This window comes from Gobio gobio (genome assembly GCF_949357685.1).
Source record: "Gobio gobio genome assembly, chromosome: 16".
NCBI lineage: Eukaryota > Metazoa > Chordata > Actinopteri > Cypriniformes > Gobionidae > Gobio > Gobio gobio.
In genome coordinates, this window is record NC_137109.1 from 38,992,934 (window position 1) to 39,020,707 (window position 27,774).

The window sequence follows — 27,774 nt, forward strand, 5'->3', positions numbered from 1 at the left end:
CACAACAGTGTACCTCATTAGTGGAAAGTGCTTTCCTTTACTTCCTGTATCTTGAAAATGTATTTCTCAAGAAGCACTAAGAAAGTCACAATGTTCATAAGAGGCCCTCCACTCCAAATTGTACTATCACAATGCATTTAAGAAATTGGATGGAAGGAGAATTGTGTGGCACATGTGTTGGCGGACCAGGCTTTGCCCAGCGTTCAAGTGTTGACTATTAGCTTTAAGAGGTTAGTTGTGTGTTGTTTGCACTCTGCATCTTTCTATCTCTCACTCCCTCTGCCAGTTCAGCTGCTGCTGTGTGTTTATCCTTTTTTTTAAAGCATTTTACGTAACACATTAACTTGATGAATTATATTAACTTGAGCAACCGTGAGGAAAATACACTTATGGCTTCATCATTTTGAGTGGTGGTCGACCGGCATCCTGAAGTCATTAATTCTCATTGTTTAGGACTTCCAATAAAGACAAATGTGTTCACTTTGCCTCCGACTCTCACAGCAGGGCTTTTTGTACAAAGAGAAGTTATACTGTAGGGAGCTACACCTATTGAAAGAAAGATCTGCCCTGAGCACAAATGTAAGTTCAATAGTCTCCCCACTTGAAATTGGGTGTTAGAACCCACATAAAAGTTGAATTAGTTCTTTGTTTAGATTTAGGTTGCAGATTTCTGGCTCTATACTGAACCAGAACTAAGACAATTCTGTTCATCTTCTGTTTTACACTGGTTTCTTTACATTGAGCTGTTTTCAGTTCAAATGTAACTGACAGAGGTGTTATTGTATTTGAGGGCACTCTATTCCTTTAACCCCTAGGAGTCTGAGCTGTTTTGGGGCCCTTTAGAAGTTTTGACATGCTCTGACATTTGTGTTTTTTTTTCAGTTGCTTATAAACACATTAATGGCAAAAGTGTAATTACACTGTATTCAGCACAAACTGGGCTACCATAATATGAGAGCAACATGTATGTACATGTTTGTATTTTTGAGAGAAAAATATTTATGCATGGTTTTTGAGAAAACAAAAAAAAATTGTTTTAAAATTAAGGCCTCAAAACACACAATAGATACGTGTCCACAAGACTTTTGACTCCAGGGTGTATTTGCCTAGAGTTATTTGAGTCTCTTTGGCACTGATAAGAAAAAAAGAGAGCAGACTGCGCCGGCGCGACCCCCGACTCGAGAGGGTTACCCTTTAGGGCTCATCAAGCACATTTTTGTTGGTCCTAGACAGTGTCCTCAAAGTCTCACAATGACTTATGGAATCAAAATATTGGATTTATAGATTATAGAGTACAAATATGTACCTCAAGGCTCTATTTTGAAATTTTTTCGTGGTAAAAATGTACAACGATGTCCTTTTAAGGGTACTGCCCCAGCGAAAAGCTGTTGTATCCCTAAAGGTACAATTTTGAACCTTTTTCTCTGTGTGTACGAACTATTCTTTAAAAGGATTATTAGTTCTGGCATGAAACTCTAGATGGCGCAGGCTGATAGGTCTTTAACTCATGTGGTAGCGATCACGTCATTATCATAGCACAGCTGATTGGTTGCTGTTGCATCAGCGGCCAATGAGCTGCGGCTCAACATTCAAACAAATACCAGTAGTGTTGCAGTCTGCAGCACGCTTTCAGAAACCCTCCACCTTCCCCAGCTCCACCTGTATAGATCTGCTACAGGGGGTAATTCATATATGTTACATGTGCAGCAGCAGCATGTCTTACATGCTCACAGCAATGTCTGTGAATGTATTAGCAGTAGCAGCGTAGCAGATCTATTATGCCAAGACCAAATACATTTAGCATTGCCATATTCATTACCATGCCAATGTCTATTACCATACCAATCTCCCGAAAGTTGAAAGAATTTAGAAAACATACCTGTATGCTTAAAATAATGAACAAGTTAAACTAATTTCACTGAAGAAAAAAGCAGTTATTATTCACATTAAGCTGTTTTGCAGGCCTCACTGAACCTGATAGCAAAGAGAGAAAGAGCATGAGAGATAGCAGTTGAGTTTCACTCTTGGCGGCACTCCTAACAGAGGGTTATCGGTGAGGGGAACAAGAGAAGCGTCTCTCTCCATCTATTTCTTTATCACTAATTAACGCAGGGCGTTCTTTCTGATGAGCTCAGTGTGAAGCGTATGGTTGGCCGCTGCATAATTAGTGGGGTTTTCAGATTCTGCCTTTGATTCTCGCAGTCAGAGATGTTGATCCCACCTCACTTTCTCAGCGGGGGCGGGCGATTGTGCTGCCGCAGCAATTGGAGCCCATCACATGGGGTGCTGAAAAACTGTAAATTGCTCTTCAGGGCTTTTTGTTACCCGGCATGAAATTCACCTCTCAAAACAGATAAATAAATCAAACTCCAGGTCAGAGACAGTTTTTCAAAAGCAGAGTCATCAAAAATGATACCATTTACCATCCCATCAGTTCTGTCCCAAGAAATTAATACATGTTTTAAAACTTGAGGTTTTTATTGCGCTTATACTGACATGCTTTACATAATAGTTTTTGTTTTAAATATATATATATATATATATATATATATATATATATATATATATATATATATATATATATATATATACATTTTGGATTTTTTTATGTTTCTAAAAGAAGCACATGCTCACCATGGCTGCATTTATTTTACAAAAAAGTTTAAAAGTTCAGCATTTATTTGAAACAGAAATCTTTTGTAATATTCTAAATGTTTTTAAGTCACCTTAAAGCATTTTAATGTATTCTTGCTGAATAAAAGTATTAATTTCTTTCAAAAAAATTTTTTTATTTTGTGCTTTAATAAAGAAAGTCTCAGTAATATAGATACATATTATATATTTGTGTTTCCAAAAGCATTTCACCACCTATGAAAGCATCCAGCTGTTAGTAATGTACAATCCCAGTGAAATTGATTGTTTTGCTTAAAATATCTTGGATTAAAGGACATACCCTTTGCCATGTCAATCACACTGGATTAAATAGTTGTGTGTTTAGGAATCGATGGGCTTGGTATTTGTATTTTCAATTTATGTGCAGAAGTGCTTGTGATTGGATTATGTATAGAAACTCGCTTTTTAATTCTGAATCAATAGTTGGAGAAATGGATTTATTTTGGTCAAGGGGCCACTGGGGTTTCCTGTCCACTTCCATGAACCACTGGATGTGGTGTTTAACAGCCTTCTGGTGAGTTTCTCAAAGGCTAACATTATTGAACCAACGACAACAGTGGCTAATAGATTAACATCATGAAATCCTTATACTGCAAACCAACTGTATTCTTTCTCAGCCCAGAAGATGACATTTTGATAAAGATCTGTGGTGTTCTCCTTACAGATGAGCTTGGAGATACTTTTGAGGGATTCTTCTTTGACTCCTCATTACCATTGAATGTGATGGTATCACACAAGCCCACTAAAACACTAAGGGCTAGATGTTCACCCTTCCTCTGTTTTAACCTGTGAGTTAATTACATATTTCCTTCAGGGTAGCATCGTTAGAAGATATGAGATTCATTAAAATGAAGTAATGATTTAATAATGTTAACAATTATACTGATGTGAACTTACTGCTGGGACAGGGCTGGTAAACGAAGACATCCATGCCAATGCTCAATGTGTTTACTGGAATATTTTATCTTTGTTCTGAAATCCATACAGTACGTGTTCACATAGCGTTGCACTTATTAGAGTAAGCATATAACTAACAAGCTACAATCACAAGGATGGAAATCTCGCCTTTGTTGGAACGTGGTGTGTTTTGAAAAACACTAAAAGTGTGAATAGGAAAAAAAAACAATTGCTATTTTTAGGATGTACTTCTAACACAGCTGTTTCCACAACAGGAAAATGTATGCTCTGGATTAGCAAAGTCTTAGCAAACCACTGCGTAAAAAGTCATATGGAATATATAAAAATATAAAAAATTCCACTAAGCATAGTCACAAAATGATGATACAATAAATGCTTTAATTATGAAAAGGATGTTTTAAACTATAAAACTTGCAGGATGTTTTAATGGTGCAAAGACCTTTTATATGTCAAAAGATCAAGGCAAATTGGATTTCAGAATTTGATATAACCCCTTTAAGCTATAAAACTGTTCAAATCATCTTTTTTACAGTCGTATAAGGATTTTATGGTGTTGCCATTGCAACAAACTTGCAAAATGACATATAACTTTTAACACAGAAAATGTTAGTCAGTGTTTTTTTATACAAAATATACTATTCCACCCATTTTAACATTTACAGATTGCCCCTTTCACGTTGACCTTAAGTTCCTCACTGTATGAGAGACAAGTGGAAACACAATTTTAATGCTTAATGAGTTTAACTTGTACTAAATCCAGAATATTCCTTTAAATGCAAACTGAGACGTGTCGTTCAAATGCTAATATGGGAGTGACCATGTCCATGCATGCAACCGTTTCACACATGCCGTACCTCATTCTTTCCACATGATTATATTTAATTTTGTGTAATTATTCCAGAGTTTACACAAATTTTTATCCCATAATCCATTCACCTTATTCACTTTTTGGCTGTTTGGAGAGATAGTATAACTATAAGGGCCTTTTTTCTTAATCGTGAAGTTAACAAAATATATCTCCAGTTTGCACAGAGCCTTTGCCAGGTGTGGTCATCACATTAGGTGGTCCACATCAGAAGGACCAAGATAGTCTCTGAGTCGAGATATAGCACATCCTGACTTAAAATGACATTTGTTGCTTGATTGCACAGGAGTCCAGTTTGTTATCTAAAGCCTAAAACTGCCAGGGCAAAAGACCGGAAAATGCTGGAGAGCCCATGTAAGCGTATTAGACTCGGTTCTAGTCTGGTTGACAGAGCCAGGGAGGACCATTCACACAGTTTAAGCCGATCACAGCCCGGTCGGGACAAAATACATGTTCCAGGCATTTAAATGCTATCTTTCTCTCCCTATCTGTTTTACAGGCATGCATACTCATGTCAGCAGATAAGAGTGAATGAAATGATGGCAAGTAAAATACATCATGAAATATTGAAAATAACTATTATCTATAAAATGGTCAAGGTATTTCACTGACCACATTTAGTTTACACTGATTATGTCATGCCTGGCCTTATTTACTTTCTTTATACACATTCCTGATTTTATTGTGAGCGATTCATTTTTACCCCCTCAAACTTTCATCAAAATGACTTTTCAACCTCTCCTCTAATCTTAAACTAGCCCAAGTTGGTTTTCTGGTCAGACCCTGGTCTCCAAGCCTGGTCAAGCTGGTCTGCTGGTTTGTTTTAGAGGGGTTTTAAGCACATTTCAGACTGGGAGAACAGCTATATATATATCGAAACCTAACTGCTTTGCTGGTCTTAGCTAGTTTAAGATTGGTTTGAGCTGGTGTATATGGGATACTGAATAATTAGAACTTTCCACAATGTAATCTATACCCAATGGATGAATTCAAGTGCGATCCTACTTTTTTAAAATTATTAAATGAAGTCTAAATTTATAGCATTACAACACAAGGCACACATTTGGAATGCTTTAATGAGCCGATCCAAACCACCTCAGATCTGAAAATGTGTTAATGTCATGAGGCATGAGTCATGTACAAATATGTTGCATGGATTTGACAAAAGTCCAATTAATTCCATAAATAACGCTCCCAAATAGTGAATCAATATGGTATTGAATAGCTAACAAAGAAGCAACTACATTTTCTTAATTACACAGCTTGGGAAAATAACCAATAAGATCAGCTAATGAAAGGTTAACTTGGGTACAAATATTTCATTAAATATGAAGTAGTGAAGGGTCTTTGGATGTTTAAAATACGTGTTAATATACACTGGTCTGTCAGTATCATTGTGTGTATGTGCATGTTAGTGAAAGTTAATTTTGTTACCTAATAAGACTCTTGATACAAACACTTGTCATGTTTGCGTTTCTTCACTGTGAGCACCGTGGGCCTGTTTCAATAAGGAGGTTCAACCAACCAACTTGAACTCGGAGTTGACTTACCCTGAGATGGGAAACTCTTGAGTTTTTGGTTTCAGAACAGATGAATTTAGTTAGTTCAATCAACTCTGTTTGACTCTGAGTTAAGCACGTGCACTACGACTATGAAAAGCCATGATCAATGGAGCTCCGAAATCACCATGGCAACAGCACCCGACAAAAAAACATCCGCATTCGTAGGTTTATTTCTTGACCACTGTTATAATAATAGAGGTGAAAACTGGCAGATCAGTAAGTTCTTGAACTAATGTTCATTTTCATGGTATCTCACCGGCAAAAAGAAATAATGTGGCAGCAGCTAGAAGTATAAAAATATAATTCAGTCAGGTAAAATGGTCACACTTTAGATTACGGTCCAATTCTCACTATTAACTAACTATTAACTACGTCTTTTGCCTCAATTAACCCATAATTACTGCTTATTAATAGTAAGGTAGTTGTTAAGTTTAGGTATTGGGTATGATTAAGGATGTAGAATATGGTCATGCAGAATAAGGCATTAATATGTGTTTTATAAGTACTAATAAACAGCCAATATCCTAGTAGGCATGCTAATAAACAACTAGTTAATAGTGAGAATTGTACACTAAACTAAAATGTTACCGGTAAATCTTTAAGCATAAAAGGAGTAAGGTTACATGACTTTACAAACATTTGACGTATTAAAAAAAATATAATTCAGTGTCTATTTCAATGTGCAGCAGCTTTTTCCACATAGTCTAGTGCTCTTTTCTCATAATTAAACTACATTTATTAATTAGGGTAATGAAATTAACGTTTGACTTCTACTCAGCCAACAGCAAGAAGGCAGAGGAAAAAGAATAACTGTTGCTTTTGTATATGTAGGAATGAAACCTGGTGCACGTGCAAGAGGAGACCATACATTAAAGGGTTAGTTCACCCAAAAATGAAAATTATGTCATTAATTACTTACCCTCATGTCGTTCGACACCCGTCATTTTATTTGTTCATCCTTGGAACACAAATTAAGATATTTTTGTTGAAATCCGATGGCTCCGAAAGGCCTCCATTGGCAGCAATGTATTTTGCACTCACAAGACACATAAAAGGTACTAAAGACGTTGTTACAAAGTCCATCTCACTACAGTGGTTCTACAATAATTTTATGAAGCATCGAGAATAGTTTTTGTGCGCAAAAAAAATCTAATTAGCGACTTTATTCAACTTTATTCTGGGCCTCAGACGTGAACTCATGAAGCACCACGACGCATGCACGAGAGTAGAGCCGGCGTTCTGACACATGACCCGGAAGCGAGGAGCTTTGTTTAAAAGCAGAGGAAGACGCACCGTATCTAAGCAATTCTACATTGATTGTGCTTTAGGTCTTGGCGTAGTGCTCAAAATGGTACATTTCATGGATACCCGAACTGTGCTCGACGTCATATTCTTGCGCATGCGTCATGGTGCTTTGTGAGGTCACGTCAGAGGCCCTGAATAAAGTTGCTATTTAGATTTTTTATTTGCGCACAAAAACTATTCTCATCGCTTCATATAATTATTGTAGAACCACTGTATTGAGATGGACAACGTCTTTAGTACCTTTTATGGGTCTTGTGAGTGCAAATTACATTGCTGCCAATGGAGGCCTTTCTGAGCCATCGGATTTCAACAAAAATATCTTAATTTGTGTTCCGAAGATGAACAAAGGTCTTACAGGTGTCGAACGACATGAGGCTAAGTAATTAGTAATCATTTTTGGTTGAACTAACCCTTTAAGGTTGCGGCCGGAGATTTCAAATGTGACTTGCTCTTTGCAGATGCGTGGCATTTCATGTCGTATAATGAGAGTGCGTATACATGTTATACAACTCGACCAGTCTGTGTTTTGTGCCTGTGGGGTGTCTGCACCTCTTTCTCTCTGTTTAAATTTAGTGTGCCCATGGCACGCCAGATGATGCGCTGTGTCTATGCACTTTTCACAACCTGTTTCACAATCTGTCTGCTTCACTAACACACACCCACACACTAACACACTATTCATCTTTAAGCTTTGGATATATTTGTTTTTACATTTTCTACTTGAATATCACATTGTTTTATCTTTGCCAAATGCATAGGAACAATAAAAATTAAAGCTGCGAGCAGCGATGACGGGCCCAAGCCGGTGGCACCGCCACGCCGGTGGCATCAGCTTAACTGTGCACGGCAGGCAATATGCATTTAAACAGGAGAATATTTTAGAATCGCTCGAATGTGCCAAATTTACCGCAGCAACTGGTGCCACTATCACCACAAGCCACACCCATGATGTAATTTAAATTTAGATTAATTTTAATATCATAGGATAAAATAGATAAAAGTTATATTTTCCTGCTCAAAATTTTGTAAGTCCAGAAGGCCAGTATTTAATTCAAGGTGTTTGTAGTTCTTTTTTACTTATTCACACTAAAGTAGGGATGAAACGGTATGGAAATTTAACATCACGATTATAGTGACCCAAATTATCACGGTTATCAATATTATCACGGTTTTGTTCAAACAAGATGAAAGTGTTCAAAAAGAACAGATGCACACACTTAAAACATTTCAACAAGTTTTATATTTGAAATTAAACAAACAACAAATAACTAAAGCAGCTCTAAGCACTTTTTTAAGCTAGATTCTGTGGAATTTCTTTACTTAATGGCCGTCGTCAATAGCAACGCATAACGCATAAATAATAATAATTTGTCGTAAATATAATCTCTAATATTATCTCTGTAAATATATTCTCAAGAAATATTCTCATCAGTGTTCAGCTATGATGCATTTAAATCTAGCATATTTTGTGTTAGAGCCCAAACAGTATCCTAGAGAAATAATGCATATCCATATTTCCATATGATTTGACAGTTTATTTTATTAAATATCAAAATGTGTGCATCATACCTGACACCTAGATGATCACTTTACAGTCAGTTTTATGACTGTCATTCTCTTTAAATGCTAGTGAAGTTTGGTAACGTTATACACGTTTCAATGTTGTATGTAACTTTGCAGACGGTCCCTAACTTCGCCAGCGTTATGCCAGTCATATCAGATGCGCTGTGGTTCTGCTGTGTTTTTTTAAACCATTTTACCTAAATCACCAAAATAATAAATGTTATATTTACCCATGGCCTTCCCTGTTATACAGAAATGTAATAGTTATCAAACCTTCCTTAACTGCATAAATAATAAATGAAATATAGATGAATCATCATTAAAGCTACAATTTTCTCTGTTGCCGTTGTTCTTTGATGAACATTAATGACAGGCATCATCAGTGCTCCTGTCACTTTAAGAACAGCCGCGGATCTCACGCGCTGTCCCGCGTATCTCATTTCCTCACAACTCTTTAAGTTCATTTAAGACGTTATTTAACTAATTTAAGACTCGAATATGAGAATACTCACAATCCTCTGTGTTATGGTTTGTTCAAGAGCAAAAGAGAACTCGATGTGAGCAGGAAACTGACGCGAGTCTATCTATGCGTCGAGTGTGTGTGTGTGTGTGTGTGTCAGTGTCCCTTGATTAGCTGACATGAGACGCATCCACACAGATAGGACACTGACACACACACACACACACACACACACACACACACACACACACACACACACACACACACACACAGCATACCGCAGCATAGCCATACAGTTTAAGTTCACCCACACTTTATATTAATAAAAAGGTTTACAGTGCAAATACTGTTGTTGCATATACTGTGCATAAAATTTGAAAACATTTGCAAAAAACACCACTGTATCATTAATTTTTTTTTTTAAACCTTTAAGTAACCATTTTTTAAACATCTATAAACATTACTTTTACATAGATAGACGGACCAGATATTCCTAACACTTTGGGAATACTTAAGGGTTACTAGTTGTTTTGTAAACTGTCTATAAACATTATCTGGATGGTTATTATAAAGTTGCAACCGATGACTATAATACCTTGTTAAATAGTTAATAAACAGTACCAGTAAAACGTGGGCAGTACCAGTAAAACATGTAAACAGTACCAGTCAAACATGTGGGTTGTCCTGATACTGTACTTCAAAATGTAATAGTGTAAAAATTGCCACAGAATAAAGTAATTGTTCAAGATCTATTGGTAACTCATAAAAATAATGTCATATTTGCATAAACTGTCACTACCGTATATATCCCGACACTAGCACGTTAAGATAAGCTATGAAAAAAATCATGTTCCTCTGCCTCTTTCTGGTTAAATAATGTTTATAATAATTGTTAATATAGCAAGCTATATTAACTATTCCAGGTTATTTATGCATAGCATAAATAATAGTTAGTAGAGCATGCTATGCCACTTTCATCAAAACCTATTACAAAGCTATAGCAATCTCATGTCATTCCGTCTGTTCGAAAAAAAAGTTGCACTAACTGTTCGTTACAAGCAGCATTTGCCGTCAGGCAGGTAACGATAGCTAACATAAACATATTTTTGCTAGCCTACCTGCTGCAAACTTACACTTTTTTTGTACAAGACAAGTAGAGCTATTTTATCCAGTGTAATTTATCACATACCACTATCTTGTTTTTTCTTATCCTCCTCTTCCTTTCTGTTTTTTCTTTTCTGGCTTCCTGAAGCATAAAATTCCGCTTAAAATCCGAAGATTTTGTATTTTGCCGCAGCAGAGATCGCGTGGTTGGCTGGCTGCTGTCAGCGACTTCTGAGAGGGGCCCCTTAAGGGGGATCCCGATAACAGTGTCATTGCACTTTACTGCATTGACTATCAATGGGGCGCTCACACAGTTTGTCGTTTCATTTTATTCTTAACCTGTCGCTGTCTTGGGGCCCCAGGCCAGCTCGGGGCCCCAAGCAATTGCTTGGTTTGCCTGCCTTGTCGCGACGGGCCTGCACACACACACACACACACACACACACACACACACACACACACACACACACACACACACACACACACACACACACACACACACACACACACACACACACACACACACACACACACACACACACACACACACACACACACACAGAAAGAGAGTTTAAAAAATAACACAACACTGCCACCCTTTAGTGGTTAATAAAACATTGTTTTAGTATGTTTTTAAACACACACACATACACGTTGTAATACCAGTGTAATACCCATGTCATTATACAAATTTGTGTCCTCATAAATCACATAAACGAGAGAGAGAAACAAGTTTTTTTTTTATCCTGCTTCAAAACTAATACAATGCTGCCATCTTGTGTTCATTGAGGGGAGAGCAGCACAGACAGATACAGAATTGATTATTTAAAAAAATATTTAAAATAAATATATATATTCATCTGAAAAATAGTATAGTCATTTTAAATTAATCTAAGTTCAATTACCAAACATACAATCTTAATTTAATTTAAATCAAAATATTATTTTACAAGATATGAGACAATTTCTGTTCCACTTTTTTTGTCCTTATTTAATCCCTCGCCATGGCAACACCGTTTGAGATATCCAATATTCGTTCGCATTTTAGCATCTTCCGTATCTTTGTTTCATGTTGACCGAGTTTGGTGGAGATTGAATAAATCGCCTACGAGGAGAACGTAAAAACTCAGACCCTGAATTACATAAATATTCACCTTAAAACCAAAATATCTGACTTCCTGTTGGTCGGAGCTAATGACTGTAAATTAGAAAGTTGTCCGGCTCGAAGAGAACAATATATGTACCGAGTTTGGTGACTGAAGATAAAACTAACCCCCCCACTTTTGTCAAAAGGTGGCGCTAGAGAGGCCCTCATCCCCGCCCATTTCTGATGCTTTGCCAATGTGTACTGACTGACATCTCTGATGTGTGTGTTGAGTTTCAAGCAGTTTCAAGCAATTTCAAGCATGCTAAGAGCCTCAAAACAGCCAAAAGATTATTAAACTTTGACACGTTGCCATGGCAACAGTATTTGAAATTTCAGGAATCCATTTCATACGTCTCTATCTGTCATGTTTTCACATTATACTGATGAAGTTTGAAGTAAATGGGGTGAAAATAAGATGGTGATTCAAAGCATTTTTGAAAGTGACACACTTCCTGCTGCCAGTTGGTGGCGCTATAACTTTGACTCACAAAAGTCATATCCATGTGATCGGCCTCTTACAACGAACACACAGCTGAAGTTTCATCCAAATCAGTCAATGTTTGCTGACGTTATAACACACTTCCTGTTTCCCTTTTCTCGCCATAAATTCGTTGCTTCGCCACGGCCAAACCATTTGAGATATCAAAAATCCGCTCGCAATTTAGCATCCTGGATATGTTCACTTCATGCTGACCGAGTTTGGCAATGATCGAAACAATGGCCTCGGAGGAGTATATTAAATTCCAGAGCATGGGTTTTCCGAACAACCCATTATAGCTCACTTCCTGTTGGGCTGACGCATAACTATGAGCACGAAAGTTGTTTGGCCCGATGAGGTCTATATGTGTACCGAGTTTCATACATGTACGTGCAAGTGTGTTTGATACATGGACCAAGTTTCTAAGTGTGTTCTAGGGGGCGCTGTCGAGTCCCCCTGCCACGCCCGGGTACCAGCTTCAGCCCGGCTCTGATGGCCGCGCATTCCGACGCCTGTGCGAAGTTTCAAGAGTTTTCGAGCATGTTAAGTGCCCCAAAAGTACCCGAGAAGTCGAAAAAAAAAATAAAAAAAAAAAAAAAAAAAAAACAAAGAATAATCTGAGGAAGAACAATAGGGCTCTGCGCCCTTTCAGGGCTTGGGCCCTAAATATGTAATGTGTGTTTAGGTCATTAAACTATTTAGTTCATTACGCATTGACACATATTCATTTGTACTGTTCACTGAAGGATGCAGTGAGTTTTGTCTTGTAATGTTACTTAATTTAGATGATATATTGTCTTCATTTATTGTATTGTAATTGCCTGTGTAGAATTTACAGTGCAGGCGACAAATAGCCAGGAAAAAGTAGGATCTAGCTCTGATAAAATTTTCAAATTGCATTATAAGTTCATTTCAAATAATGTCTAAATTTACAAATGAACACAGTAATAATGAATGCCACTATTTTATTGAATCTTTTATTTATTACTTATGTCCATGTTTGTTACTGAATCACCATATTATGCAAACCTGCCCTCTAGAGGTCAAACAAGTTCTTACCATATACAATGTAAGTGCAGAAGTTAATATGAGTGCAACAATAAAATGCTTACAAACAGCCATCCCACATTCAAATGTGACTGTGAAACTGCATATTTACATAAACAATCAAACAAACACATTCACACTTAGTCACACTGCAGGACATTTATGAAAGTGTCTCCACATGCATCATATGTGAGTGCTTGTTTTTGCTGATGCACACAGGCAGACACCACTGTGACTTGACTGGCAGTGAGATATTTCACACAATGCCGAGTATGCAGAGCCCCCCAAAAAAAAAACGTTCCCAAACAAGAGTAATCACACTGCCAGGGCTTCTAAAGTCAACATGAAATGTCGTTCACAAAACATTTTTATTAATCTGATGTATTTTCAGTTCAAACAGGATATTCAGTGAGAAATATTTGAGGGTGGGGTTTGATTTTTTTTCCAACAGGTGTTTGTTACCACAATAGACCCAGGTAGATGGAGAGGAGGGGTAAAATAAAATGTAAGGCGAGAAGTAAAGTTGTTTCAAGAATATTTTGAAGTTCAATAGAAGTTCTGCCAAGTTGCCTTTAAAATAAAGGCCTTTATGGAGGTCTGGGAATAATTTCCCAGAAAAGAGTCCAACATCACAACCCATTCTCACTCCCAAGGCGTCAAAATCCGAAGCATGGTCAAGTGTCTTCCGCGTCACAATGAAGGGTGCTCCGTTAATTTCAGTTGTTTACCCAATGCGTCAGATCAAGATGGATTTTATTCTTTGCATTTGTAAAAGCAGACATAATGTTTTATTAAGGTTTAAAGGCTACTTTTATATTTTGGAGCAACTAACCCAACTCCTACCCTAAACCTACCCACTTCTAAACAATATAAAACACGTAACAGGCAAATACAAGTACAGTCACAGGTATTTATTGCAAAAACTGACCAAAAACAGTATAAAACTAACTCATGTTGCATTCCAAGTCTTCTGAAGTCATACGATGTCTTCATGTAAAGAACAGAGTTGAAGAACTTAATGTTTTAAGTCAAGTCAAGTCAAGTCAACTTTATTTATATAGCGCTTTTAACAATGTAGATTGTTTCAAAGCAGCTTTACAGTGTTAAACAGGAAAATAATGCAGCATAATTTTATTCAGCTGTATAGCCATTCTGGAAAAATTTCAAGTATCATACAGTGACAGTGTGGGCTTTAGATCAATAATTTGATCAGTAATTTAGTTTAAATGGTTAATTTAGTTTATTATTTAGATGTATTTCGATGTTTAGTTGAAAAATTTAGTGTCCCCAACTGAGCACGCCAAGCCAGAGGCAACAGTGGCAAGGAAACCAAAACCCCATTAGGTGACCTAATGGAGAAAAATAAACCTTGGGAGAAACCAGGCTCAGTCGGGGTGCCAGTTCTCCTCTGGTCAATTAACAAACAGCGTATTATTATTATTATTCAGGCAGTTTTACAGCTCGGAGGTCATAATAGATCAGAATATTCGAGGGACCGGGGGCAACATGCTGGAGACGGGTTTATTGAGGATGATGTTGATTAAATAATTATTAAAGTGCAATATTCGAATGATCGGAGGCAACACGCAGGAGACGGGTTTATTGAGATGCCGTGTCGATGAGGCAGTTTCAGGGGGAGTCTAATCACGGTCTCCCAGACACTTCGGGGTCCTGTGTTGGTCTTCTCTGGGCGCAGGTCCACCATCTGATCTGGATACGGCCCGGATCCGGCTGACTGCAGTAAACCTCGGGATAAAACAGAGAGACTAACATTAGCGTAGATGCCATTCTTCTGATGATGTAACGAGTACATCAGGTGTTATGGGAAGTGTTCCCGGTTCCGGCTGACCTAGTTAATGCAGCCTAACAATCATTTCATTGAAAAAGTGTTTTATGTGTATGCCACAGTAAAGAGATGTGTTTTTAGTCTAGATTTAAACTGACAGAGTGTGTCTGCTTCCCGAACAATGTTAGGAAGACTGTTCCAGAGTTTAGGTGCTAAATAGGAAAACGATCGACCGCCTGCAGTTGATTTGGATATTCTCGGTATGATCAACTGGCCAGAATTTTGAGACCGCAGTAGACGTGATGGAGTATAATATGTTAAGAGCTCGCTCAAGTATTGGGGAGCTAAACCATTTAGTGCTTTGTAAGTAATAAGTAAGATTTTAAAATTTATGCGATATTTAATAGGCAGCCAGTGCAGTGTTGACAGAACTGGGCTAATATGGTCATACTTCCTGGTTCTAGTAAGAACTCGAGCTGCTGCGTTTTGGACCAGCTGGAGTTTATTTATTAAGCGAGCAGGGCAACCACCCAGTAGAGCATTACAATAATCTAACCTTGAGGTCATGAACGCATGAACTAACTGTTCAGCATTTTGCATTGAGAGCATGTGCCGTAATTTAGATATATTTTTAAGATGGTAGAAAGCAGTTTTACAGATGCTAGAAACGTGGCTTTCAAACGAAAGATTGGTATCAAAGAGCACACCCAGGTTCCTCACTGACGACGAGGACTTGACAGAACAGCCATCAAGTGTTAGACAGTATTCTAGGTTACTACTTGTGGAGCTTTTTTGTCCAATACTTAAAAATTCAGTTTTTTCTGAATTGAGTTGCAGGAAATTACCAGTCATCCAATGTTTTATATCAGCTATGCATTCCGTTAATCTTGTGAATTGGTAAGTTTCTTTAGGGCGTGAAGAAATATAGAGCTGAGTATCGTCAGCATAACAATGAAAACTAACGCCATGCTTCCTAATGATATCTCCCAGTGGTAGCATGTACAGGGTGAAGAGTAGCGGTCCTAGCACTGAGCCTTGCGGTACTCCACTGCATGAAAAGTGGGATTTTCGACCCCATAAACGCCTGTATACTCCTGGAAATCTCCCTAATTTTCGGCAGCTTTCGACAATTTAGAGGCAGCGAACGTCGCGTTCGTCTGTGCCACAAATTGTCGTAAACGAACCATGACGTAGGTGGAGAGCCCCCCCCCCCGCTGAGAGACCGCGCGGAGGTGCGACGCCTCTAATTTGCATATGAATAGCAGCGAAACCAGAGAGTCAACGGCCAGACTTGAATTTACTCACTCACTATTGGCTGAAGCCACTACATTTAAAAAAGAAAAATCCCTCGTGATTGGTTGGCAGATCACTGCAAACCAATCATTATTGGTCCCCCTGGCTCATTATAAATGTAAACCCCAATAATAATAATAATAAATATATAATTTATGTTGTAATAATTTGTTTCATATTAATGTTATTGTGCTATGAAGTATTCATACCATCAAGGAATATATGGGGAAATTATACGGACCGTGCCGTTTATTCAAACAAGGGGCTTCATTTATAAGCATACAGCTGTTCATTCAAAGAAAGGGCTTCATTTATAAAACACAGCGGTTTACTCAAAGAAAGAGCTTTATTGTTAAACACACAACTATGTACAGTGCAGCAGTAATGTCTCGTAATGTAAAGTTCGTCGAGCTCCAGGCTGCGAGAGCGCGGTGGCCGCACAATCCATCCAGACACCCCGTCAACAAAGCCGTCTTCCTCGTCAAACATGAGTTCAATGGCCGCGGACTTCCAAACGTCCACCTCATCCAGCACACTCTTGCTTCCAGCAACTGTAATACAATCCATAAAGACAATAAGCAACCTGAAAAATACTCACATTGACAAAAAACGGATCTAATATAATAAATCTTACCCTTTTTCTTCTTGATCGACTCCGAGCTAAACTTCGCAGTTTCAGGTTGTTTGTATCTGAAGCTCCGGCGTGTCGATTCATAATACGTCTTACAGGCAGCTGGAAAACAATTACATGAGACTGGTATTAATAAAAACAGTCACGGTAAAATTAAACAAGGAATGAGAAACACATTAGAAGTTACTTACACACAATTTCGTCGTGATCAGCGGTTAAATCTGGACTCGCGGAAATCTCTCCAAGCAGATAAGAGCTCACGGCTTCGTTATGAGGCGAGGATAGTCTGTGTAAACAAAATGTGCAGTTTTAAGCTCGGATCTATTAACGCATCCATTTCCTTATACAGCTGAATAAAAGCATATTCTTTAAATCGTAACGTTACATTACCCATGCTGTGGTTCATAGCGGCTGCAGTTTGCCTCAGAGTTATGAAGACGAAGACAGCCTCCTGAAAATGAGTCCAAAAAGTTCGTCGCGTCCATGCAGAGATTGAGTTGAAGACGGTGTCCTGTCATTGTTGATCACGAAAAAGGAAAGCAGCCAAAAACATAAAACAAATAGTTTAAAGCTCGTCTTCTACGCGTCATGGCCATGACCTCGACCTCGCACCTCATTGGACTAGGGCTCTGATATGGAACGCGCCCGGGGCCAAATCTCTTTATACGAAACGCGTGACTTATGATCGTTTCAACCTTCAACACGCCCTGTTTTCCGCTTCACGCACAGTTTTAACATGTTAAGAAGACACATTTGAACGTGTTTCTTAACGCACACATTCTGTACATGTCGAAGCGTAATATTTTTTTTTTAAAGCAGACTTACCTTTAGATGTAGCCTAGGCTACATACATATTAATATAATATATTAATTAATTGCTTAACTGACTACTGTGCTAGAGTAAAGTAGCCTAATGTTACAATGTATATTAAGTAAATGCTTAATATTATACAATTATTATAATTTATCTATATGGGTTATTGTTTGTTTTTTAAAGTTAGGCTATATATAATTTCTAAAAGTATAGGCTAATTTACACAGCACATATTTATAACTGAAAACACACACAACTTTATTCACTTTCACATAATAATGTTTTTGTAATTTGGTGTTTAGTTTGTTGTATAGTTTGTTTATACTGTTCTGTCTCTGTTTTGTTTCCAGGAACATCTGATGAGTGCTATAATAAAATGACTTCATTATATTTAAAATATGTTTTGATATTCATTTTATTTATATTATTGATATTTTATATACCCATAAACGTGTCTTTAGGAAGCCATAAGTTATAGAGACAAGAATAACTTTTGCCATTTAAATGCCACATTCATTTACTGAGGACCCATACAGCCAATGATCATGTGTGAAAACACTTATACATAAATTGATCACTTAGAAATCAAAACTAAGGTTTGAGAAAGAAAGAATATGCATACAACAAAATATATTGTTTCATAGCAGCTTCAGTAACAAGTTCAAAACAAATTCTGCTGTAAACCGGCTCTAACAAGCCAATATAGTGTCAATATTCAGCTCAAGTGACTTCAGTGTTGATTCAGTTCAGTTGATTTCAGTTCAACTGTAAATTCCATGTTAATCTTGAGTACCTATAGAGTAGTGTTGCATCCGTAATATCTCTGTAGAGTCTTTAGTTTGATCATATTTATAACGCTGTACCGATTCTTTTCGAAAACACCCGAGCTCATGCAGGCGTGCAGAGCAAAAGAGTCACGGACACACACACACACACACACACACACACACACACACACACACACACACACACACACACACACACACACACACACACACACACACACACACACACACACACACACACACACACACACACACACACACACACACACACACACACACACACACACACACACACACTACATCATGACATTATCCCTGGATAACTTTCGATTCACTATAAATGCCACCCAGTTGTGCATTGTGTAGTTAGATATATGCAAAAACAACATTTTTGGAAATAGTTAAAATAGTTTTGCACAAAGTGTTGCTTTTGCAAGAGATGTCTGATGTTTTGTGTGTAGAGTTACAAGAAATGGAGCCATATTTTCAGAAATTGTGTGTAAGCAATTAGATAAAACTGTAAATGAATCCAGTTTATTTTAGTTCAGGACTCATAGTCCAGGTGTTAGTAATCTGTGCTTAATCTTTGTTCCAGGCAACAATTTTTTAACTCGCGATTTACTAGATTAAGGCCTACTCTTGGCATCATTTAAACCAGGAAACCACCTATTGAAAATCTGCATTGATAATTCATAAAATGTGGTGTGAGCTCAATTTAAATGACAATTACAGAAAAACACAATCTGACTTAACTATAAACACACAAACTTGTACTTTTCACATTTATGATTAATAGCCATTTAAAAAATCATTCACAGTGCAGGGTGGAAAAATTAATGTTGGTATGTAAACTGTATGCTTTACTTGATTTATTTGTGTGCTTTGGTTCATTGTCTTGTTGCATCACATAACCTCTCTAAAGGTTGAAGACATGAACTGCTGTCCTGTATTTTTTTATTTTTTTTACATAACATTGGTTATCGCTAATGACATACAGAGTAATTAATCTACACTGTGAGCCCGGACAAGTTGAATCTACTTAAAAAATTGGAGCAAACTGGTTGCCCTAAAAATTTAGTAATGTGTACTAAAACGAGTACATTTTACTTAAATTTAAGATAACATTTTAACTTAAACTTTAAACTTGTTTTAGTCAAAAAAATTCAGAACCTAGATAAAACTCCCCCTGCTGCTACTCTGATTTGCATTTGTGTAGCTCACAGCATCTTCATTTACATGATAAAGCCTCCCCTAGAATTAAGGGGAGGGGGGGTCATGGGGGGACAACTGCCAAGCAAGGCCCACGTCAATTTACCACAATTTACGGCAGTTTTCGGTGTTGCCTGCAAATTGCCGTGCACAGTCGTAAACCTGAAGTTTCACGGCAATCTACAGTGTCACATACTGACGAAAATCCCACTTTTCATGCAGTGTCCATACTGAACTTGCGATCGGTGTGACATATCTTCATTTACTACTACAAACTGATAACGGTCGCATAGGTATGATTTAAACCATGATAATGCAATTCCACTAATACCTACATAATTTTCGAGTCTATTCAAAAGAATGTTGTGGTCGATAGTATCAAATGCAGCGCTAAGATCGAGTAACACTAATAGAGAGATACAGCCACGATCGGATGATAAGAGCAAATCATTTGTAACTCTGACGAGAGCAGTCTCAGTGCTATGATACGGTCTAAATCCTGACTGGAAATCCTCACAGATACCATTTCTTTCTAAAAAGGAACATAATTGTGAAGACACTGCCTTTTCAAGTATTTTTGACAGAAAGGGTAGATTTGAGATTGGTCTATAATTGACTAAATCTGTAGGATCAAGTTGCGTTTTTTTAATAAGTGGTTTAATAATTGCCAACTTAAAAGTTTTCGGTACATATCCTAATGACAAAGATGAATTAATGATATTAAGAAGAGGATCTATGACCTCTGGTAGCATCTCTTTTAATAGCCTAGTTGGTATAGGGTCGAGCATACATGTTGTCGATTTTGATGATTTAACGAGTTTAGCCAATTCTTCTTCTCCTATAGCAGTGAATGAGTGTAATTTTTCCTCAGTGACACTACAATGCTCTGTCTGATGTGATGCTGTATTAGACGGCTGCATGGTTAAAAAATTTTTCCTAATATTATCAATCTTACATGTGAAGAAGTTCATAAAGTCATTACTGCTGTGCTGTTTACAATCATCAGAAGTTGAAGCTTTATTTTTGGTTAATTTAGCCACTGTATCGAATAAATACCTTGGGTTGTGTTTGTTTTCTTCCAAGAGAGTTGAGAAATAAGCAGATCTAGCAGTTTTTACAGCCTTTCTGTATGTGATCATGTGCTCTTTCCACGAATTACGAAATACCTCTAATTTTGTTTTCTTCCAGCTGCGCTCCATTTTTCTGGCTGCTGTTTTAAGGGCCCGGGTGTGCTCGTTGTACCACGGCGTTGGACTATTTTCTTTAATCTTCTTTAAGCGCAGAGGAGCAACTGTGTCTAAAGTACTGCAAAAGAGAGAGTCAATAGTTTCTGTTGCAACATCGAGTTCTTCTATACTATCTGGGATGCTGAGCAGATGATACTGATGAGGGAGATTATTTAAAAAGCAATCTTTAGTAGCGGCAGTGATTGTCCTGCCATTTTTAAAGCGAGGGGGCGGCTTTGCAACCTTAGCTAAATTAAGTATACATGATACTAAGTAATGATCTGAGATGTCATCGCTCTGCTGCAGAATTTCAACGGTATCAACATTTATTCCATGTGACAATATTAGGTCTAAAGTATGATTATGGCGATGAGTGGCTCCTGACACGTGTTGCCTAACTCCAATAGAGTTTAGTGTGTCTTTAAATGCTAATCCCAATACGTCTTTTCCGTTGTCAACATGGATATTAAAATCACCAACAATTAGTACTTTATCTACGGCCAGTACTAACTCTGATAGAAAATCAGCAAATTCTTTGATAAAGTCTGTATTATGCCCAGGTGGCCTGTATACAGTAGCTAACACAAAGGTTGAACGGGTTTTATCATGTACACTACACAGCGTTACATAAAGCACCAAAACTTCGAAGGAATTATATTTGAAACTAGACTTCTGAGTAATACTGAAGATATTATTATAAATTACAGCAACCCCTCCCCCTTTACCTTTCAGACGCGGCTCATGTTTATAACTATAATCTTGGGGGGTGGACTCATTTAAGGTAATGTAGTCGTCAGGTTTTAGCCAGGTTTCTGTCAAACAGAGCACATCTAGATTATTATCTGTAATAATATCATTAACAATAAGCGCTTTTGGGGAAAGGGATCTAATATTCAGCAACCCAAGCTTTATCAATTTTTCATCTGTATTATATATTTTGTTTATTTGTTGGACGTCAATTAAATTTTTACTGTTGAATGGTTTTGATGTTTTTTTGTATTTACTAATTCGGGGAACAGACACAGTCTCTATATGATAATATCTAGGTGAAAGAGTCTCTATGTGCTGGGATTTATCTGACTCCGGTAACGTGAGACAGCTAGCAGACGGTCGGTTTAGCCAGTTTGTCTGCTTCCTGACCTGGGCCCTAGTGAGTCAAGGTTTAGCTCTAAGACTATGTGCCAGATTACTAGAGAGAAGAGCGGCACCACCCCAAGAGGGATGGATGCCATCCTTCTTCAACAGGTCAGGTCTGCCCCAAAAACTTTTCCAATTGTCTATGAACCCTATGTTATTTTGCAGACACCACTTAGACAACCAGCCATTGAGTGATGATAGTCTGCTAACTATCTCATCACTCCTTTTTACCGGGAGCGGTCCAGAACAAAAAAAAAAAAAAAAATCATTTTAATCACTGAGATTATTAAAGATAATTTTACCGCTCTGTGAACGCACTCACTCATATTTCATTCAAATAATACACATGACTCTTTAGCATGACGCAATTGGTCACAAGACACATGAGAGCCAATAACATTTTACAATCAAAGCTGACGTAATGACGCAACTGGTCACAAGACATACGAGAGCCAATGCAATTTCACTATGAAAACTGACAAAACGGGCTGCAATTTTTTTAATTTAATGTGTTCATGATCTTCGGTGGATGGATACTCTGATCGCTTTTGGGGATTTCCTTCACACAAATCATTCGCTTGGCCTCGGAACACTTGGAATATTTGTACTTTTTGAATAAATTGTGCATGCAGTCGTATCTGCCTGTTATATCTGTGTTTTATATCATATAACACACAAATGGGTAGGTTTAGGGATGGGACGGGATGGGGTTGGGTTACATGTTAAAACGTGTCTAAATAGCGTAAATAAAAAAAATGTAAATAAAATTATGCTGGCTGATTAAATTGAGAGTCACACTCCAACATGTCATAATGGCAAAATCATAACCCAATATATTCATGACGATAACGTGATCATGACGGTAACGATGATCGTGATCATCATGACGATAACATCAAAGGTTCCTCATTGAAATGAATGGAACACCCAGCGCATCGATATAATGACGCCTAGGGGTACCTTTAGCATCTTTATTGTGACGCGGAAGGCACTTGACCATGCTTCGGATTTTGACGCCTTGGGAGTGAGACAGGGTTGAACATCAAGGATATAAGTTTACAAGAAACGGCACAGAACAAGAAGTTAGTTATGTTTTATTGTCATCTGGCTACTGTGATTAGCCTCAGATGCAGTAGGCTACTCTTTAGGAGGTGATCACACCAAAATAAACACACATAACAGAGTGTAGAAACCAAGTTTGACAAGTTTGTCTTGTGTCTGTATACTGTATATATATTTGTTTAAATTTATATACAGGAGATTGTGTCAGTCATCCAATAAGCAAGTTGTTTTCCTGTAGACCTAACAAACTAAATCTTTCAAACACAAAACTAATTTAGTCTGCTGTCCACTTTGAAAATAAGACCTTTAGTTAATAATAAGTTATTTGTGTAGTATATAATCTTTGTTCTATAAGTAGTGCTCTATGAATGTTTATAATTTATGATTTAATGAAAAAACTGCAAAACCACAAAGAAATGTAATGGTGAGAAAGTACAAATCTTCAAAAGTACTGAACTGACTGAGAAAGAAAAACAGCAGGACACCCATAGGGCTGTGAATTCATGTGCACACAATAAAGAATCAATTCATGCACATACAATCCCACAAGCAAGAACTGAGGCAGTTTTCTATTTGTGCATGCATGCACCAATCTTCAGTTAGTTCTCTGTGCACTACAAACAAATTAATATCAAGTCCATTGAGTGGTGTCTCCTGCTGTTCTTGGTGAATCCATGTTGTGCATTTAATGTTACAAGATACTAACCAGTATAGGTCAATATTTTGTTGGTTAACTAACCAGTTTATCCATTTTTTAATTATATGTAATATAATGTCAAGACATATTTGTTCATTTACTAACCTTTCATCTCTCTTTTTCTTTCAGAGCCATGACAGTATGGTGGACTGTTTAAATCGAGTCATGCTGCACACAGCCGTGTCTTGCTGGCAGCCTTTGCTGGGGCTGGCCTTGGTGGCCGTGTTTGTGGACTCCACCCTGGCCTGCCCCTCTCGCTGCGAGTGCTCTGCCCAGAGCCGCTCCGTTATCTGTCACCGCAAGCGTTACAACGCCATCCCTGATGGAGTCCCAATCGAGACACGAATCCTTGATCTCAGCAAGAATCGCATTCAGGCTGTCAACCCTGATGACTTTGCTGCCTATCCACACATAGAAGAACTGGACCTGAGTGGAAACATCATTGCCTACGTCGAGCCCGGAGCCTTTAACTCACTCTACAGCCTCCACTCACTAAGTTTAAAGAGCAACCGCATCAAGCTTCTTTCTCTAGGCGTCTTCACCGGTCTCTCTAACCTGACGAACCTGGATATCAGTGACAACAAAGTTGTCATTCTGGTGGACTATATGTTCCAGGACCTACGCAACCTTAGGTCATTAGAAGTTGGAGACAATGAGCTGGTTTACATCTCACATCGGGCCTTTAATGGACTGTTGTCACTGGAGAGCCTGACGCTGGAGCGCTGTAACTTGACAGTGGTGCCCACAGATGCCCTGTCCCACCTACACAACCTGGTGAGACTGCATATGCGCTACCTCAGTATCAGCACTCTCCACCCCTACTCCTTCAAGAAGCTATTTCAACTCCGACACCTAGAGATCGACAACTGGCCATCACTGGATGTGTTCCCCTCTAATTCTCTGCATGGCCTAAACCTCACCACGCTTTCTGTTACCAACACCAACCTGTCAGTTTTCCCCTACCAGGCTCTTCGCCACTTGCCATACCTCACGCACCTTAACCTCTCCTACAGTCGTATCCGAACAGTGGAAGGTGGCCTGCTTCAGGACCTGGTGCGATTGCGTGAGCTGAGGTTGGCCGGATCTCAATTGGTGTCCATTGAACCCTACGCTTTCCAGGGTATACGCTGGCTCCGCTCGCTAAATGTCTCCCACAACCGTCTTGATACCCTGGAGAGGGGTGTATTTCATGCTCCTGAGTCTCTAGAGGTGCTGTTGATCAATGACAACCCTCTGGTGTGCGACTGCCGACTCATGTGGTTGCTGCAAAGGCGCCATTCCATTTCTTTTGGTGACACCCAGCCTGAGTGTAGCACTCTGGAGGGCATCCCCGGACGCCCCTTCAAGGAGTTCAAAGAGACCCTGCTGTCCTACTACGTGACCTGCACCAAGCCGAAGATCCGTGAAAATCGGACTCAGATGGTTTCGGTGGAGGAGGGACAGTCAGCCCGTTTACACTGCAATGCAGAGGGGACCCCGCGGCCCACTATTTCCTGGGTCACCCCACGCCGGAGACACCTGACCAACAGGAGCCACGGCAGGGTGACGGTCCACAACAACGGCTCATTGGATATCAAGGCAGCGGAGGTTCAGGATGATGGTGTGTATATGTGTGTGGCCTCTAACACAGCGGGCAATGACACTCTTATGGTATCCCTGGCAGTGAAAAGTCTGGGCTCGCTGTATGCCAACAGGACCCAGCATTACACGGATACAAGCAATGCCACTGCCAACGGTACCAACCTCCCTAATGTGACCTTTGGCCTTGACCTAAAGACTATCTTAGTTTCTACAGCCATGGGCTGTTTCACATTCCTAGGAGTGGTTCTCTTCTGCTTCCTGCTCCTGTTTGTGTGGAGTCGAGGAAAAGGCAAACATAAAAACAACATTGATATTGAGTACGTGCCACGCTCAAAGTCAAATGGGACCTCCGCTGAGGAAGCGGACCAGGGTGCTGGGCCGCGGCGCTTTAACATGAAAATGATTTAAACATTTAAAATAATACCAGTCTGGATTTACACAGATCATTGTTTGAGAAATGGTACCTGGAACAGGACTTGATCAGATCGATGCCAGGCAACTCAACAGTCCCTAAGATTCAATCCAGGTTTTGGTTCAGCCTGGACTTCACTGGATACGCAAGGGGAATAATATGTGTCAATAATGAACCATTTTCAATTTGTATGAAACCCTCTTGGTAAGAGGGGATGTTCACCAACACTCCAACACAGATTGTGTACAGAAACAATTTGTAAAATTCAAGTATTACTCTTATTTGCTGAGGCTCGCACATGCTTTCTCACTGCGACCAACAGATGATCGGGAATCTGTTATCTCCCTCATTATCCTGCATATATGTACGTAATGCTCAGTTATGTATGTGTATGTTAACATGTATAAACACTTTCTTTTATTGCATTGTTCACAAAATGCAATGACCGCCAAAATTCACATTTCCCATGATTCAAAGGAACTATTGTATGACCAAGCCATCGTCTCGCTACTCAAACTGTTTGAGGATGAAGGACAAAGGGCTTTTGCGGGTGTGAAATGTTACTCAGAGGAACGTGTATGCCGTTTGTCTACCCCAAGTTATTCTCCTGATATGAAGAATATTATATTTGTTTATAATCTGGAAAAAAGAAGAGAGATTATTTATTAACAAACGCCTTTCAAACTCAATAATACAAGGTGAAGATTTTCAAATGGTTTAAATTCATGATTTTTTTTCTTTGATTTTGCTGTAAGTATACACATTAATTAACACATGCCATTTTTAGTTGTGCTCTTGTCCATTTCCGTGACTCTAACCCCTTATCTGGTACAAAAACAAAATGTCTCCATTTCAAGTCAAGCTACCATTATTATGTTTTTTTGTTTTTCTTTCCTTCCCTAGTAAGAAATTTAACTTTGTTGTGGTAGTTTCTCATTTTGTTGTTGAATCATTTAGATTGTAAACAGTTCAAAGTAAAAGAAAAAAATACATGTATGTGGAATAAAGAATATTGATTTGTATTCTGATGTTGTATTTAGATGAATCTAATTGTGTATTATTGATTTAAATTGATGTTATTGTACACTGCTAAGTACAGTGTTTCTTTGGATATGGTATATTTTATATACATTGAAAGACAATTTAATTGCATATAATTTAAGTGGTTTGCATTTAACTCTGCTGTCCAAACATTGTTAGGCAAGCTGAGGTTGAGATAAAGAAACTGGTTGAACCATAGGAAATATAAGGATAAGATGAGAACTAATGCTGTTGAAGATACTTTGCATGTTTTATCTCCACAGCAGGAAGCACGTTATCTATAGAATAATCTCTAGAAAAAGCTGTTAACCCTGTGACATGAGGGAAATGAGTAGGCAAGATACATCCATCATGCCACATCCATCCTACATCCATCATGCCGATGAACAATGTGTTGAGAAACACACTAGGCATGAAAATCACAGTGGATGAAAGCTCTAATTATACAAATTGACAAGGGAGATTTAGTTTTTATTGCTTCCTAATTGTTAGTTAAAACTTTTTGTCCCCCTTTCCCCCCTAGTCCTTCTCTAAAGAAAGTGAGAACACAAACATATGAAGTTACGAGAACAAGTAGTGTCTTGGTGTTCATAAGGCTGTGCACTTACCATAAAGCCACCCGCCAAAACAGATTTCCCACTGCTGCCAAGGGAGACCTAATTTGAGACCCTAGTCTTTTTTGTAACTGTATTGATTTCCCAAAAGGCACTATGGGATTACTGGCCAACATTAGGAATATTCTAATTTCTCTAATCTCAATCAAACCCAAAGGACCATATGCAAAAACTGTTTCATTGGCCCTTTTCGCTCCTTTTGGTCTGTGTTATTGCCGTCCCCCCGGACAGAAAGAAGGACACTCACACTATTGCCTGAGAAAACGGAAATTAGGTTGACCACGGTTAATGGGTCAGATGCTGCCATTTTCAACTCAAGGGGATTAGAAAATCTACTCCACAAAAACACGCACACAACAGCACT

At 38.4% G+C, this 27,774-nt stretch overlaps 2 protein-coding genes across 5 annotated transcripts in view; one reads left to right on the plus strand and one right to left on the minus strand.

The window, feature by feature from the left end:
- Positions 1 to 26,776, plus strand: part of lingo2 (leucine rich repeat and Ig domain containing 2) — a 380,872-nt gene extending 354,096 nt beyond the window's left edge. For 3 of the 4 annotated variants that reach the window (XM_079838709.1, XM_079838710.1, XM_079838707.1), the window contains one exon: positions 23,892 to 26,776. In XM_079838709.1, coding sequence (XP_079694835.1) covers positions 23,904 to 25,751 — 1,848 coding nt within the window. In that variant the 5' untranslated portion in view covers positions 23,892 to 23,903 and the 3' untranslated portion in view covers positions 25,752 to 26,776. The remainder of the gene's footprint in view (positions 1 to 23,891) is intronic. The other variant, XM_079838708.1, reaches the window with a different exon arrangement.
- Positions 1,966 to 17,350, minus strand: LOC307139506 (uncharacterized protein; the record flags this gene model as incomplete). Its single annotated transcript, XM_079838505.1, has 5 exons — positions 1,966 to 1,974; positions 16,574 to 16,752; positions 16,836 to 16,934; positions 17,024 to 17,118; positions 17,223 to 17,350. The coding sequence occupies 5 exons, from the start codon at positions 17,348 to 17,350 to the stop codon at positions 1,966 to 1,968; spliced, it is 510 nt and encodes a 169-aa protein (XP_079694631.1).
- Positions 26,777 to 27,774: the final 998 nt, after the last annotated feature.